Source organism: Euprymna scolopes, chromosome 19, assembly GCF_053919585.1.
Source record: "Euprymna scolopes isolate OS-2025 chromosome 19, ASM5391958v1, whole genome shotgun sequence".
NCBI classification, from domain to species: Eukaryota; Metazoa; Mollusca; class Cephalopoda; order Sepiida; family Sepiolidae; genus Euprymna; species Euprymna scolopes.
In genome coordinates, this window is record NC_136500.1 from 23,020,393 (window position 1) to 23,034,350 (window position 13,958).

A 13,958-nucleotide genomic window follows, 5' to 3' on the forward strand; every position below is an offset into this window, starting at 1 on the left:
TTCATGAATTCCTACTCATCCCCTATCTTCCATTAACAATGAAAATGAAAAACATAGTAATGTCCTTGTTAATCACTTCGAGGAGTGTGACTTTTCAGTAGACATATAACCTACTAAATAACTGATTAACATTAACTACCCATGCGGGGTTGCAGAAATACCTTGTTTAGGACCCAGGCGTGGGGAGAAACATCTTGGTACTGATCGATCCGTAGATCATCCCAGATCATCTGTGTAGGAGAAGTAAAACTTTAAAGCTAAAGCTAGGGGAGGGAGGCCTCTTCAGTCCCGGACGACAACCTTCCTAGAGCTTGTGACTCAAACAAATTACTGGTTGACAAACCTAAACTGCGTAAGGAGGAGATAGGCTCTGTCTATCGCCTGGCTTTCATACTCCTTTGCCTATTAGCTAAGCATAGAGGTGCTATCACAGGGACTCGACAGTATCACCCAGTGGTCGGCCTTGTTTCCTGACTAGGGCAATGAACACCATTTTTCCCGCTCCCGCTACATCTCACCCCCCTAAAAAAAAATGGACACTGTGGGGTTACTTCAGTACCATATACGCCGGTACAGTTGGGCTGGGCTGACTTTTGGTTGATTTTCCGACTGATAGTACAGGGCTCTTACTTTTTAGTAGCGCTTAAAGCGGCTGCTCCATCAACACTTGTATATTATCAGGATGTTTGTAGTCCTATGTCTCGCATGAAAAGAGACCCTGCACTTATCCGTGGTGGGCTTTCCTGAGGCCACAATCCTGTAGGTGAGGAGACAGTTGATGGTCTACTTGTATTGCATGTCTGATATTCTACACAATCACTTGCCTAGCACCCCTCACTCATCCTAACTAAAAAATTTAAATTAAATAAAATAAAATGACAGTTCAATCAAAAATTACGTTTAAACCAGGAACAAACTCAAAGAAAACCAATCTGTCTCTTCCCTTGAGGCTTGCATTTACAAATATCCGCGGGTTTAGAACAAACTTAAATGATGTTGAATCATTTCTCTTAGTAAACACCCCAGATATCTTAGCATTAATGAAACTAACCTACACTCCTCCATTCCCTCTAACCATTTTAACATGCTTGGTTATATCCCACTCTACTGTAAGGACTCAGACAGACATATGCACGGGCTTGGAGTCTATATTCGTAACACCCTCCCCCTGACTAGAGAAAAAAACTAGAATCAGACGACCAGGCTTTTATGTGCTTCAAACTAATATTAAACATAATATTAGCTACTTGTATTTTCTCTACCGCTCTCCCTCAACCCAGGACTGTACTCTAATAAACAAAGTCTCTGACAGCATAGATATAACACTCTCCCTCGATACTAGCGCACAAGTACATGTATTTGGTGACCTCAATGTCCACCAATTGGCTTGGATTTTCTACTTACACAGACGTAGCTGGTAGCACAATACATAGCTTCTCTATATCTCATTCCCTATCACAGACGGTCACATTTCCGACACGTTTCCCAGACCAGCAAGATCAACATGCCTCACTTCTATATCTATTTCTGACCACAGTTCCCAATGATTGTATAACGAATGCCCACAACCACGGCCGCCGAGAGTAAGAAGAAGGCCTGTTAACTGAAAAATGCCTGCAGGCAATGTAGGTAAGATTTGTCAGACTGTCAGTACTATATGAGGGCCATTTGAAAAAGAGCAATAAAACATTTTAAAAAAAAGGAACACAGTTCAATTAATACTGAAACTGAACTTTATTCAATATAAAATATAAATATTATCTCTGTAAAATTAAGTAATTTTAAAGCAATATACAATTTAATACTGATAAAACTGAATTATGAATCTAGGGAACAAATAATTAAAGAAACATTAAACACAAATATTTTTGGGCCATCGGAACAAGATCACAGCATAGTATCTGTTTTGATGCTACGCTTCACCTTTTCTGTCCTCGGTCGGTGGAGCAGAAATATTTCATGACTAAGATTATTTTTGTTCCTATCCAGAGTGCTCTTTATTGGGAAGCTGGATTTTGCCACAAGATTATATGTTGAAATATTTAAATAACTTTTACTTTAAATACAGAAATTATATTTAAAGTTTTGGTTTTCTGTTCTTCTATGTCCATTTTTCCCCCATGTTTTTCATCAAAATGTGTAGCGTATTAGTTGTCTCACAGGCCATCATCGGTGATCCCTCACCGGCAGTAATCTGTGGTGTTCCCTGGAGACCAAGTGACAACAAGTCTCCCCAGATTTCCAGTGTTCTCCACCTCTTGACCACTTGTGCAGATGATTGCATGTTATCACAACAGCTGTTGTCACTCATTTCTCGTTGGCATCGGCCATTGGTGTTTCCTGGGGTTTGGGTGACAAAATGTCTCCCCAAGGTACCAGATTTGAACTACACACTTCCAGTGGCGATTTCGTTAGTGTTCTCCCACCTCGGTCTTTCCATCCTCCCTGGCCCTTCACAACTAGTTAGAGTGGCGCCGGTCGATGTCATCTACACCAGTTTTTTATTATTATTACTATTATTATGATGATGATAATAATAAGGGTGCTTGTGCAGTGTACGCACGTGTATTTTAAATAGTATTTTCAAGTTAAATTAAATCTTGGGTTTGTATTACCGTACACATAGATTCGAAAAAGTGGTCAAAAATTAAATATATACCAAATAAATGTTATCAAAGGCAAGATAAGTTACTCTTCTACCTATCTGGAAAGATTTTAATGGTTTTACTCACTTTAAAATGTGTAATCGCTTCGTAATTTATAAATTGTTTATTGATATATTTTATTTGTTATATATTTGTTTTTTAACAACTTTTTCGAATCTATGTGTATAGTAAAAGAAACCCGTCATGTAAATCATTTACAATTAAAATGTTATAAAAAAACAAAAACTTAAAGTTTAAAATTTATTTCAAAGAAATGAATTACGCGCGGTGCTAAAATATTGAAAATTCACCGATCATAAAGAAACTGCCGTTAAAAAATGCTAACTATATTTGGAAATACCCAGGGAAATGTTTTATTTGTTATAAAAAAAAACGGGCTGAAAAATATTATATAAAAATTGTTTGCTTTACAGTAAAAAAATAAATAAAATGAAATATTCGACTTTCTCCGATAGAAATTAAAGGTTCAAAAACTAGTTCACTTACTATATTTTGTTAGATTAAAATTCTTCCATTGTGCAATTAAAATAATTATTATCCAAATGGAGAATTGTTCTTTCCTTTTAGAACATACATGGACAATCAGTAACACATATTGGTAGCCATGGACAATCGGTAGCCATATTTTTTTTGCCTGATACTGTGACCACGTGTTTGATTACCGGAAGCTGTCTATACCTACAAGTTAATCAGAAAGTGACGTTACGCTGTTATGTGCATTGGCCTTCTTTACTCTCGGTAGCCATGCCACAGCCCACTTGGGAATGCTGATCACGCTGTGATATTGGTAGAAATCACCCTTAATTCTCGACCCAAAACTGAAGACCTACTGCTCAAAACAACGAGATATTACAAAAAAGCTGACTGGGAAGCCATCAAGGATCTTATCAGAGATGCCCCATGGGAAAATAACTTTTCTCTTCCAGCTGAACAGTGCACAAATGAGACCACTGAATGGTCCAAAACTGTAATTACTCAAAGGCAGCCTCCATACCACAGATTCAACCAAAATAAGTCCAGTTCAAACAGACAGAAGTATATAGAAGCTAGAAGTAACTGTAAGAGAGAAATAGCGACAACTAAGACAGAATACACTGAAACCACCAGAAAATGCACCAAAGCACAGAAATTAGGAACCCATGATTTTTGGAAAATATACAACAGTGTAGTAAATAATGGGCAGTCAACGATTCCCCCACTATCAAACAATTATGAGGTTGTTTGCACGGCAACCGAGAAGGCTAACCTGCTTGCCAGTCAATTTGCCTCAAACTCCACAGTGGACCTGGCACACCACTCCTTCGCTGACTTTCCTTTGTGGACAGACGTCACACTAGATGAGTTGAAAATCACCCTTCTTCATGTACATGGTATAATAAAAAACCTAAACACATCAAAAGCATGTGGACCCGATTTCATCCCGACTGTGCTATAACTGAGGTTGCTCCAGTTCTCTCCAAACTTTACAACAAATGCCTTAACGAATCTTGCTTTCCTGACTGCTGGAAAACCGCTTCTGTGGTACCAGTTTTCAACAATTCCGGCGAAAGAACTGACCCATAAAATAATCGCCCCATTAGCCTTTTTTCCGCTTTTCGCCAAAATATTTGAGTCCTTAAATAATCAAGCTCTAGTCCATCACCTTACAGCTGCTAAACTCCTGACCGACAATCAATATGGATTTAGGCAAGCTCGTTCCATAGCAGATATCCTGTAATCTCTGAATGTATATACTGTTTACTGGATAAAACAGGGGAGGGTAGAGCGGTAGCCCTCGATATATATATATATATTTATTTTTTTATTTTTTTTTACACAGTGATCACCACTTATCAAGGCCCGGAAGCCACTCAGGGATAAGGGTTATTGCAAGTACATTACGTTAGTGTGGAGATTTGATGAAGTGTTTACTTAAGGGGGCGGTTCATTAGGAATTTGTTAACATTGGACTTGAACACATCCAAGTTGTAGTCCGGTGGGAAGCAGGCTGACGGAACAGAGTTCCACAGGCTTTTGATAGGGTATGGCACGATGGTCTTCTAAGGAAAATTAGATCATATGGTATCACTGGAAGAATACATAATGTAATTAAATCCTTCTTAAGTAAGAGAAAAATCCAAGTTATCCTCAGTGGTCGTACATCTAAACAATATGGTATACATGTGGGAGTACCTCAGGACCTTTATTATTCTTGATATGCATTAATGTCCTCCCTGATAAAATCGTTTCTGAGATGAGTATATTTGCTGATGACACTACTCTCTATAACAGGCACGAGAAGAAAACAAATGAACATATAACTAAGGAAATGACAGAAACAGTAGAGGATGACCTCCAATCTATAGGGAAATGGGGACAAAAATGGATGGTCACATTTATGCTGCCAAGACTAAACTTGTCTCCTTCAATAATTGCAAGAAACCTTCTCTACCACCAATAGCAATGGTCAAGAACACATTACCCGAAAGTACTTCTTGTAAACTTCTCGGCCTAATGTTTGCGAGGAACATGAACTGGAGTAGATACATTGAGAGCATTGCTAAGGCTGCTCCAAAGAAGGTAGGCTCTCTCTACCGAGCTAGAAAGCTACTTACACCTGAAACTATCTCGTACCTCTATAAGGCCACCATTCGTCCATGTATGGAGTATTGTTGTCACATTTGGGCTGGTTCATCTGCTACTTGTCTCTCAATCCTTGACATGGTCCAAAAGAGAGTCGTCAACCTGATAGGTCCTGAACTGTCATCTAAGCTTCAGCCTCTGTCCCATCGACAAAATGTTGCATCCCTCTGCCTGTTCTACAAGCACTTTAACGGTGAATGCTCTGACGAACTACAAGCACTTGTATCCCCTCGACGTGAATAGCCCCGATCGGAATTCTCAATTCCAAATCTAGCTTTGCAAGTTCGAATCCTCGGCTATCTCATCTCATATTTACTCACTTACAAGAACAGGCGGCTGTTCTTTAACAATATTAGATATAGCAATTTTGTTTTTTCCTCATCTGTAACGATAAACGCAAGGAATATTAAATTTTCTGATTAATAAGTTCGAGTGACAATATGAGAAGAAAGGAAGAAATCTGTAATAAGGTGCAGATGTCCAAGAATGAAACATTGGAGTTTATTAGGAGTGAAAAAACATGAACAAGTTTGGCACGACAACCTAAAACTTCACATTGCAGAATCATTGCTATTACTATATATTAAGCTCCCCTTTATTATCAAACTTTTAGAACTATCCGGCGGTACCCTATGCAAACGTTTAAATATTTCTATTAAAGCTTCTATCTTTCTATCCGTTTCTATATCTTTTCCTCCTTTGTTTCCAGTTTTCTCCCTCTTCCGCCTTACCCTCTTTCTCCTCTGTTCAATCCATTCCTCTCTCTTGATACACACACGCAGACCATTCTTCCATTATATATATATATATATATATATATATATATATATATATATATATATATATATATATATATATATATATATATATCCCTTGAGGAATGAGTTGGTATAAGGTAAGTAACTCCTTCATTAAACTTCAGTGTTACTCCCTTTTAGTTAGTATATATATGTGGGTATTCGGAGGGTTTTTTTGTTTTACATGCAAACATTATTTTTTATCTTATAGATAATTTTATAATAATTCATTTGAAAATATTTTGTGCTCATTATTTTTCAGCCAATCCTTGTGGCCTGAAACCCTGCAAAAATGGCGCTGAATGTATTAATGAAGGAAAAGAGTATATCTGTAAATGCAAACCTGGATTCATGGGAAAAACTTGTGTCGAACGTGAGTTTCATTTTCTCTTGTTGTTGTTGTTGTTGTTGTTGTTGTTGTTGTTGTTGTTGTTCTAGACATTTCATTTTTTTTTTAAATTATAAACTTGTGAGATTTTAAAAAGTATTTTAAAGTTAGTATCATTGACTTTTTCTTACAGAAATAATATGCATTAGAATAATTTATTACTGTTATCAGATTCACCGGGGTAAAATATTTTTAAGGTAACATCAATTTGATACACCGCTAACACTATATACATGTGTCTAAAAAACATTAGTTTAAAAAAAAAAACCAATAACGCTAAAACTGTATTTCTGATAAAAATAATAAAACTTATAAATAACTCAGTTGATAGAACCTAAGAGTAAAGATCTGAAAGTTTGGTTTTCAATTTACAGTCATGGCATCCATTTTATTTGTTAGGAACTTATTTATTAATGCCATATTCTCCATTTCTAGAAGTAGTCAAGGTCTCTGATATTTCGAAATTAGACAAATTCCAATATGAATTTAGTATATTGTGATTGACAGGAAAATCTCTTATTAATAACTGAGTTTCATTTTCTGTACTATTATTAATTGTGTTTTAAGCATTTCAGTTTTTTATTATAAACTTGTGAAGAATTTGAAAATTTAAGTTTATATCATTACCTTTTTCTCAGAAATAATATTCATTAGAATAATTTATTATGTTATCAGATTCACCGGCGTCAAATATCTTGTACGTTACAATATTTTTTTCTGCACCGTTTACTCCAAAAATCATAATTTATTAAATATTATTAATAACATACAAATTTATTTCTGGATTTATGGGGGAAAAACGTGTTGAATGTGAGTTTGTTACTTGGAAAAGTGTTTTCACTCGTCAAAACGGATGTGAGATTTAACAAAAACGTTCAAGAGCTACGAAGACCGGATTGGTACCATTAAAATGAGCGACCTTTTGTGTTCCAGAATTTATTTTTCTGCATAGTTACCACCATCTCGATGCACTTTTACCAGTCTCTTTTACCAGTGCCTTGGTCGTAAATTTCACTCACATCTCTGGTGCTACTCTGAAATCGACAAACTCATCTCCTAACTGTACTTACATCAACTACATCGGCCTCGTAAACGTTCAACAGGCACCGGTGAATGTTCATCGGTTCAGTATTTTCTGTGAAAAAATTCAGTGACGCATCTCTGCTTTTGGCGCACGTCCATAACAGGGGTTGCTTTCAAAGAGTATCACAACGTCAATATCTGCAACAGGGAGAAAAAACTTTTCAAGTCATGACTGCATGAGTTCATTCATCATAACAATGCAATTTGCAGTTCCCTCTGATTCATTGGAGCAAAATAAAAAATAGGAGGTCTTACTTTTGGAACGTCCCTGGTAGAACTGATGTGTACTCATACGAGGTGTCTTTAATAAGTTTCCAGACGTTTTTCATATGCTCACTTTTATTGATAGAAAACATATGAAACTTTAATACTCTTTGAAGTAATCTCCTCCGGCTGCAACAACTTATTAAGGACCCATGGAAGTCCTCTTGTGTGAGCGTATCAGTGACCCTCATCAGAGCCTCTTTCATCTCCTCAATTATCTCATAACAGCCTCTAAGGTTTTCCTTGAGCTTAGGGAATAACCAAAAGTCACAAAGTCTGTGTTATAGGGAAGGTGTCTTGATGCCCATCTTGGTCAAATAGTCTGTGACAAGGATGTGGTTGTGAACTGGTGCATTTGCTCAAATCTTCCGCATCTTTAGTTCCTTGAAAAGAATTGTGTGAACAGTTCAAACACTAACATCAAACTGTGCACTGATTGTCTCTATAGACCTACGACGGAAATTATTTGGCCAAGCAACTCTAGTGCTCTGATTTTCTTTATTCCTCTCACGCCTCTCATCATCCCTCACAGACTCTTAGAATTAATTTCTATTCTTTTACAGCGAACCCCTGTGGACTATCGCCATGCAAGAATGGTGCGAAATGCTTTAATGATAAACTGACATTCAGATGTGAATGCACTGACGAATTTATGGGAAGGACTTGTGTTGAACGTAAGTACAAAATTGATGAAAGACTTTTGCTAATTACCTTTATTTTTCAAGCTTTTCTTTTATATATTTTATTTATATTTATTATAACATTTGATGCAATCTCTGTCATCGTAAAGAAAATTTTCCCTATTTTATTGGCAAGTATAGCTTTCTATCTAAAAAAAACTTCAAGTGTAAATCTATTTCGCCATCGATCTTGGTCAATCATTGATGTGCATTTTCAGAAAATATACGTTTGTATTGTTTTCATTAATTTTACATTTTATCAGACTCGCCATTTTCTGCAAACATGGTCATCAATACAGAAAGTCGTAAGGATTTTCACTCTCCCGTTAAAATCTACTTCCCCTAGCATCCACATTGCAAGGTAGTCTTAATCATAGGACATTTTTTTTTGTAACACCGTTCATAGTTTAATCTTGCTAAAAACAAAACACACACTGCATCTACACGTTTTAATTGGCTATTCCAAGCACTTTCTAATTCTTTTCCAGAATTTACCCTACATTAAAAACAAAAATTAAAAAAAAATCTATATGATGCACGATTTCTAAACGACTAAAAATGGTCAGGAGAATGTTATTGTCAGGGATCAGGCAGACTAAATCAATCGTGTTGCTCTTCATGTCACGGACTTTTCTGGCCTCGTCTCTTTATGCTATATCTCTGTAAACACGATACACCATGCCTGATTCTATATATTTAATAGCGTGTTTCCAATCAAAATCAGTTTATGGTATGTCTCCGGGCATGTTAACTATACTTAGAATTGATTATAGGGTCTTCAACACGCGTACCTTCTTCTAAAAAAGTCCAATTCAAGTTAGATATGTTTGGTATAAAAGTATTCAATACATACATACATATGTCTGTCTGTCTACCCCCTCTCTCTCTATATATATATGTATATGCACATACATACATACATACATACATACATACATACATACATGTATACATACATACATGTATACATACACACACATGCATGTATATATATATATATATATATATATATATATATATATATATAAGTGGCCTTGTCTGTATGTTTGACTATGTGATGAACCGTTTCTATCAAACTACTTTGTCAATTTTTTGGTCTACAGACTTGAAACTTGATATATATATGAAATGTGTATCCATGGAACCAATTCGATTTAGTTCTTAACCAGTAAACATACCTGCTGAAGTAAACATACCTGCTAAAGAGTAATAATTGAAACGTATTAGGCGTAAGTCGTCATAAAATGCTCTTTACGCATGCACAAATATGCGTTTTTATCTTTAACAACGTTATTTCTTTTTTGGTTTTTATTTGAGATCAGGCGGTAATGAATAAGGCTGGAGAGCTACATGTTTTCATTTCGTAACTAGTTGATAGCACCAAGTCATATTTTTGTTTTACTTTTGAAATCACTACTATATATTAGGTACAATATAAGTATGAATAGAGTATTGGCTCTATAACAGTAAATATGAAATTTGCATCAATTAAAATATCATATGTAAGCATATTTTATAATCGGGCTACTACTATATATTGGGTACAATATAATGATCAATAGAAAAATGATAAGAACTGGATGATGTAGTTGCCATAGTCACTGTTGACTCTAATACTTTTGGACTAATCTGGATTAATCGTCAGGGATACTTAATACCGAATTGATTTCAGAACATTAAGTGTGTTTATTTCTGCGCGCTAAATCACTTATAGATAGTCGAAACTATAACATAACTTTTATTAATTATATTATTGTATTATCTTTTAATGCTCAATTCGGAGTAGGGGGGTGTAGTATATCTTCTGTGGTTATGATACCATTCTCTTAGGCATTATCTCCTCATTTAGGGAGTAGTGTACATTTGTCACAAGAACATCCTCCCAGGCATTAATTACCTTCTCTTTTTGAGAGAAAGGTAATGTAGTATCTTTGCTGTTGCTATTATCCCATCCTTCCAGGCGTCACCTACCCTTAGCAATAGGCTAGTAAAAATATCCGACCAGCGGTCGCATATCTGTGCTAGTTATATTTTATATAACGACCGGTGTTATGAACAACATGCTCATTTAAATATTATTCCAATTTTAGTGACAGACACAAAATCACCATTATAATTATGAATTTCCATATAGCTATGATGATCTAAATTTACTTAAATATTCTCTTTTTTTTCTATTTGCAGCAAATCCGTGTGGACTTAAACCTTGCAAAAATGATGCTAAATGCATCAATGAAGGGGAACAATTTAAGTGCGTATGCAAAGTTGGCTTCATGGGATTGACTTGCGTCGAACGTAAGTAAACTATTCTAAATCAAATATAATAAGCTGAGTCTGATCTGCAATTTTGGTTTACTGCTGGCAATAAAAATAAATTTGACTTTCTAATAAGACATACGTTTACTGTTAGACGAATAAATTTCAAGTGGCACGCTAATATGACTCTATCGGTGGATGGGATGGACAGCGGTGTGAAGACAAACTTTTGGTTCCAATTACTTGTTTCACCACGTGACCAAAAAATGACAAGATGGCAGCTTTAATGCGGATAAGTTTATATATCCAGAGAAAACAGGTATTCTAGACCGTGCATAAAAACAACGTCCATGGCGCTTAATTTTTATCAGCATGTCAAACCTTCAATATCATTTTTATCAACATGTCACACCTGTAATATCATTTTTATCAACATGTCACACCTGTAATATCATTTTTATCAACATGTCACACCTGTAATATCATTTTTATCAACATGTCACACCTGTAATATCATTTTTATCAACATGTCACACCTGTAATATCATTTTTATCAACATGTCACACCTGTAATATCATTTTTATCAACGTGTCACACCTGTAATATCATTTTTATCAACACGTCACACCTTCAATATCATTTTTATCAACATGTCACACCTGTAATATCATTTTTATCAACATGTCACACCTGTAATATCATTTTTATCAACATGTCACACCTTCAATATCATTTTTATCAGCATGTCACACCATCAATATTATTTTTATCAGCATGTCAAACCTTCAATATCATTTTTATCAGCGTGTCACATCTGCAATATCATTTTTATCAACATGTCACACCTTCAATATCATTTTTATCAGCATGTCACACCAGCAACATCATTTTTATCAGCATGTCACACTTGAAATATAATTTTTATCAGCATGTCACACCTGCAATATCATTTTTATCAGCATGTCACACTTGAAATATCATTTTTATAAACACGTCACACCTGCAATATCATTTTTATCAGCATATGACACCTGTGAATATCACTTTATGAGCATGTCACATTTATTTGAATCATCATCTCTATCTCTATGTTACACTTTTATCTTATATAGGATATTTATCAGCATATCACACTTATATTTGGAATATCATCTTTATCAGAATGTCACTTATATATCAAATAATATTTACATTAGCATGTCACAATAATTGCAGTGCATAGTAATATTTACATATAAAATATTTATTGTTACTGTAGTATTATGGTATTGTTCCATAGTATTAAAACAAGTAAATCATAAAAAAATAACATTTTTAAACTCACCCAATAAACTTCTTTTAAGCCTCTGATTGCATTATTATATGGTGTGTTTGTTGCATTATTTTATGGTGTGTTTGTTGCATTATTATATGGTGTGTTTGTCAAATTGATAGTATGACAATATATTGCTATCTTTACTTTTAGTCGTCGGGTTAGGGTTTAGGGTTTAGGGTTAGGGTTTGGCTTACTAGAAGTAAAAAGAAAACCTAATTATAAGAAGGCTTTTAAAAGAGAATACAAGACAGATAAAACATTAATATATAGAGAGGTTTGAAATATTAAAAAAAATCACAATATTTCATACAATAATTTTTTTACTTGTATAATTCATTCGTAAATCAAAATTATAATATCCAGCATTCATAGAACAGATGAATAATAATAAGATGTTGGTGTGGAAACCGATGGCATACCTTCAGGATTATGTTCAACATGTGTAAAAGACATTCTTTGTATCAGGATTTCTTAATAATAGCAATCCATTACTAATCTTATTTTCTTTTGTAATGATCTATCCTATTTCAGGAATAGATGAACTCCTGCAAATACTTTATGAAGAAGTTTCAAAGCCGTCGTAATGAGCAGCTTACATAGTTCAGAGACTCATGAAAGTTATATACCAGTTGAGGAACTGTTCTCGACAATCAGAAATTGAGCCTTTTCGGCGGCGTTTTATCTGTCAGTATTGGTTGTGGCTAGTCCTATGAGGTCCACCCTCTCACGCCTTGCCTCAACTCTTTCAGATGGAATTAGTTTATGCATAACTGCCTGCGATGCCTCGATCAGGGAATGCCGACAAGGCTGTCCAGACAATTTTTAATAGACTAGAGTATTCGTTCTTTAAAGGCTCCAGATAGATTCTGTCTAACTTCAGAACTTGTGTCACATCTTCCTGCGGTGGGAAGTCTTTATGTAAATCGGTAAATAAACACTCTTGTAAATATACCACCGATTTGTCTTGTTTATTATCTGTACTTCACAGTCTCAACATATAGAGTGGCGAGAAATCGATCGCAAAAATTCTGGATTATGTTTTATGTAGATATTCTTTGTGAGGATGTTTTACTAATTAGTAACCGCTTATTAAAGCTTAAAAGCCATTAGAGGATTAATGGTTGTTTTTTTATAGGCATCACTGCTTATCAAGGCCCAGGGGCCACTCGAGGATAAGGGTTAAAGAGTGTACAGCAGTCAATTGGACAATATAGTAATTGTCAGTAATAAAAATTTAGTAAATTTGTTAACTTAAGGGGAACGGCTTATCAAGAACTTATTTACATTGGACTTGAAGACAATCATAGTGTAGTCAGCTGAAACGCAGGAAAACGGAAGACAGGCGTGCAGTTCTAAGAAAGAAGCTTTGTTCATGGAATCTACGTTTAGCTTTAGGCACAGATAAAGAGTGGGGGAATTATTGATAGTGGTTTCACCTAGACGAGTGTTTCTTGTGAAAGTTTGGCGAGGGGGCACTATAGATTGAAGCTCAGTCGAGCACCTGCCATGAAAATAACGATGAAGCAAAGACAAACTCGCTACATCTCTTCTGTGAGAAAGAGGTTGCAGATGAAATGGGGAGACAAATACCTTAAAGATTTTTTTTATGGAAATAATTACGTATGGCCACTTGATGTAAGGAGCTGAAAAGAACGAAAGATGATTATCGCAATAACAACTGACCTTAGTCTTAAAAAGACCAATGTTGTAGGTAGGGCGAAAACAGTCAGCAGGAAGAGAATTCCAGAAGCTGCTGAAGTAAGAAGCTCTATCACAATCAAGTATTAAAACTGAATTACTAGATCAACAAGTCGAACGAGCTGGAACAAAAGAAGCAGAAAATAAATGATACAGTTCTTCTGATCACATGGCGTAATAGTATTTAT

The 13,958-nt window shown here is 35.3% G+C and overlaps 1 protein-coding gene across 8 annotated transcripts in view; it reads left to right on the top strand.

Moving 5' to 3' along the window:
- The window catches only part of LOC145303489 (uncharacterized), a 731,279-nt gene that overhangs the window by 117,712 nt on the left and 599,609 nt on the right, over window positions 1–13,958 (top strand). For all 8 annotated transcript variants that reach the window (XM_080144908.1, XM_080144909.1, XM_080144911.1 and 5 more), the window contains exons 21-23: window positions 6,348–6,458; window positions 8,384–8,494; window positions 10,685–10,795. In XM_080144908.1, coding sequence (XP_080001034.1) covers window positions 6,348–6,458; window positions 8,384–8,494; window positions 10,685–10,795 — 333 coding nt within the window. The remainder of the gene's footprint in view (window positions 1–6,347; window positions 6,459–8,383; window positions 8,495–10,684; window positions 10,796–13,958) is intronic.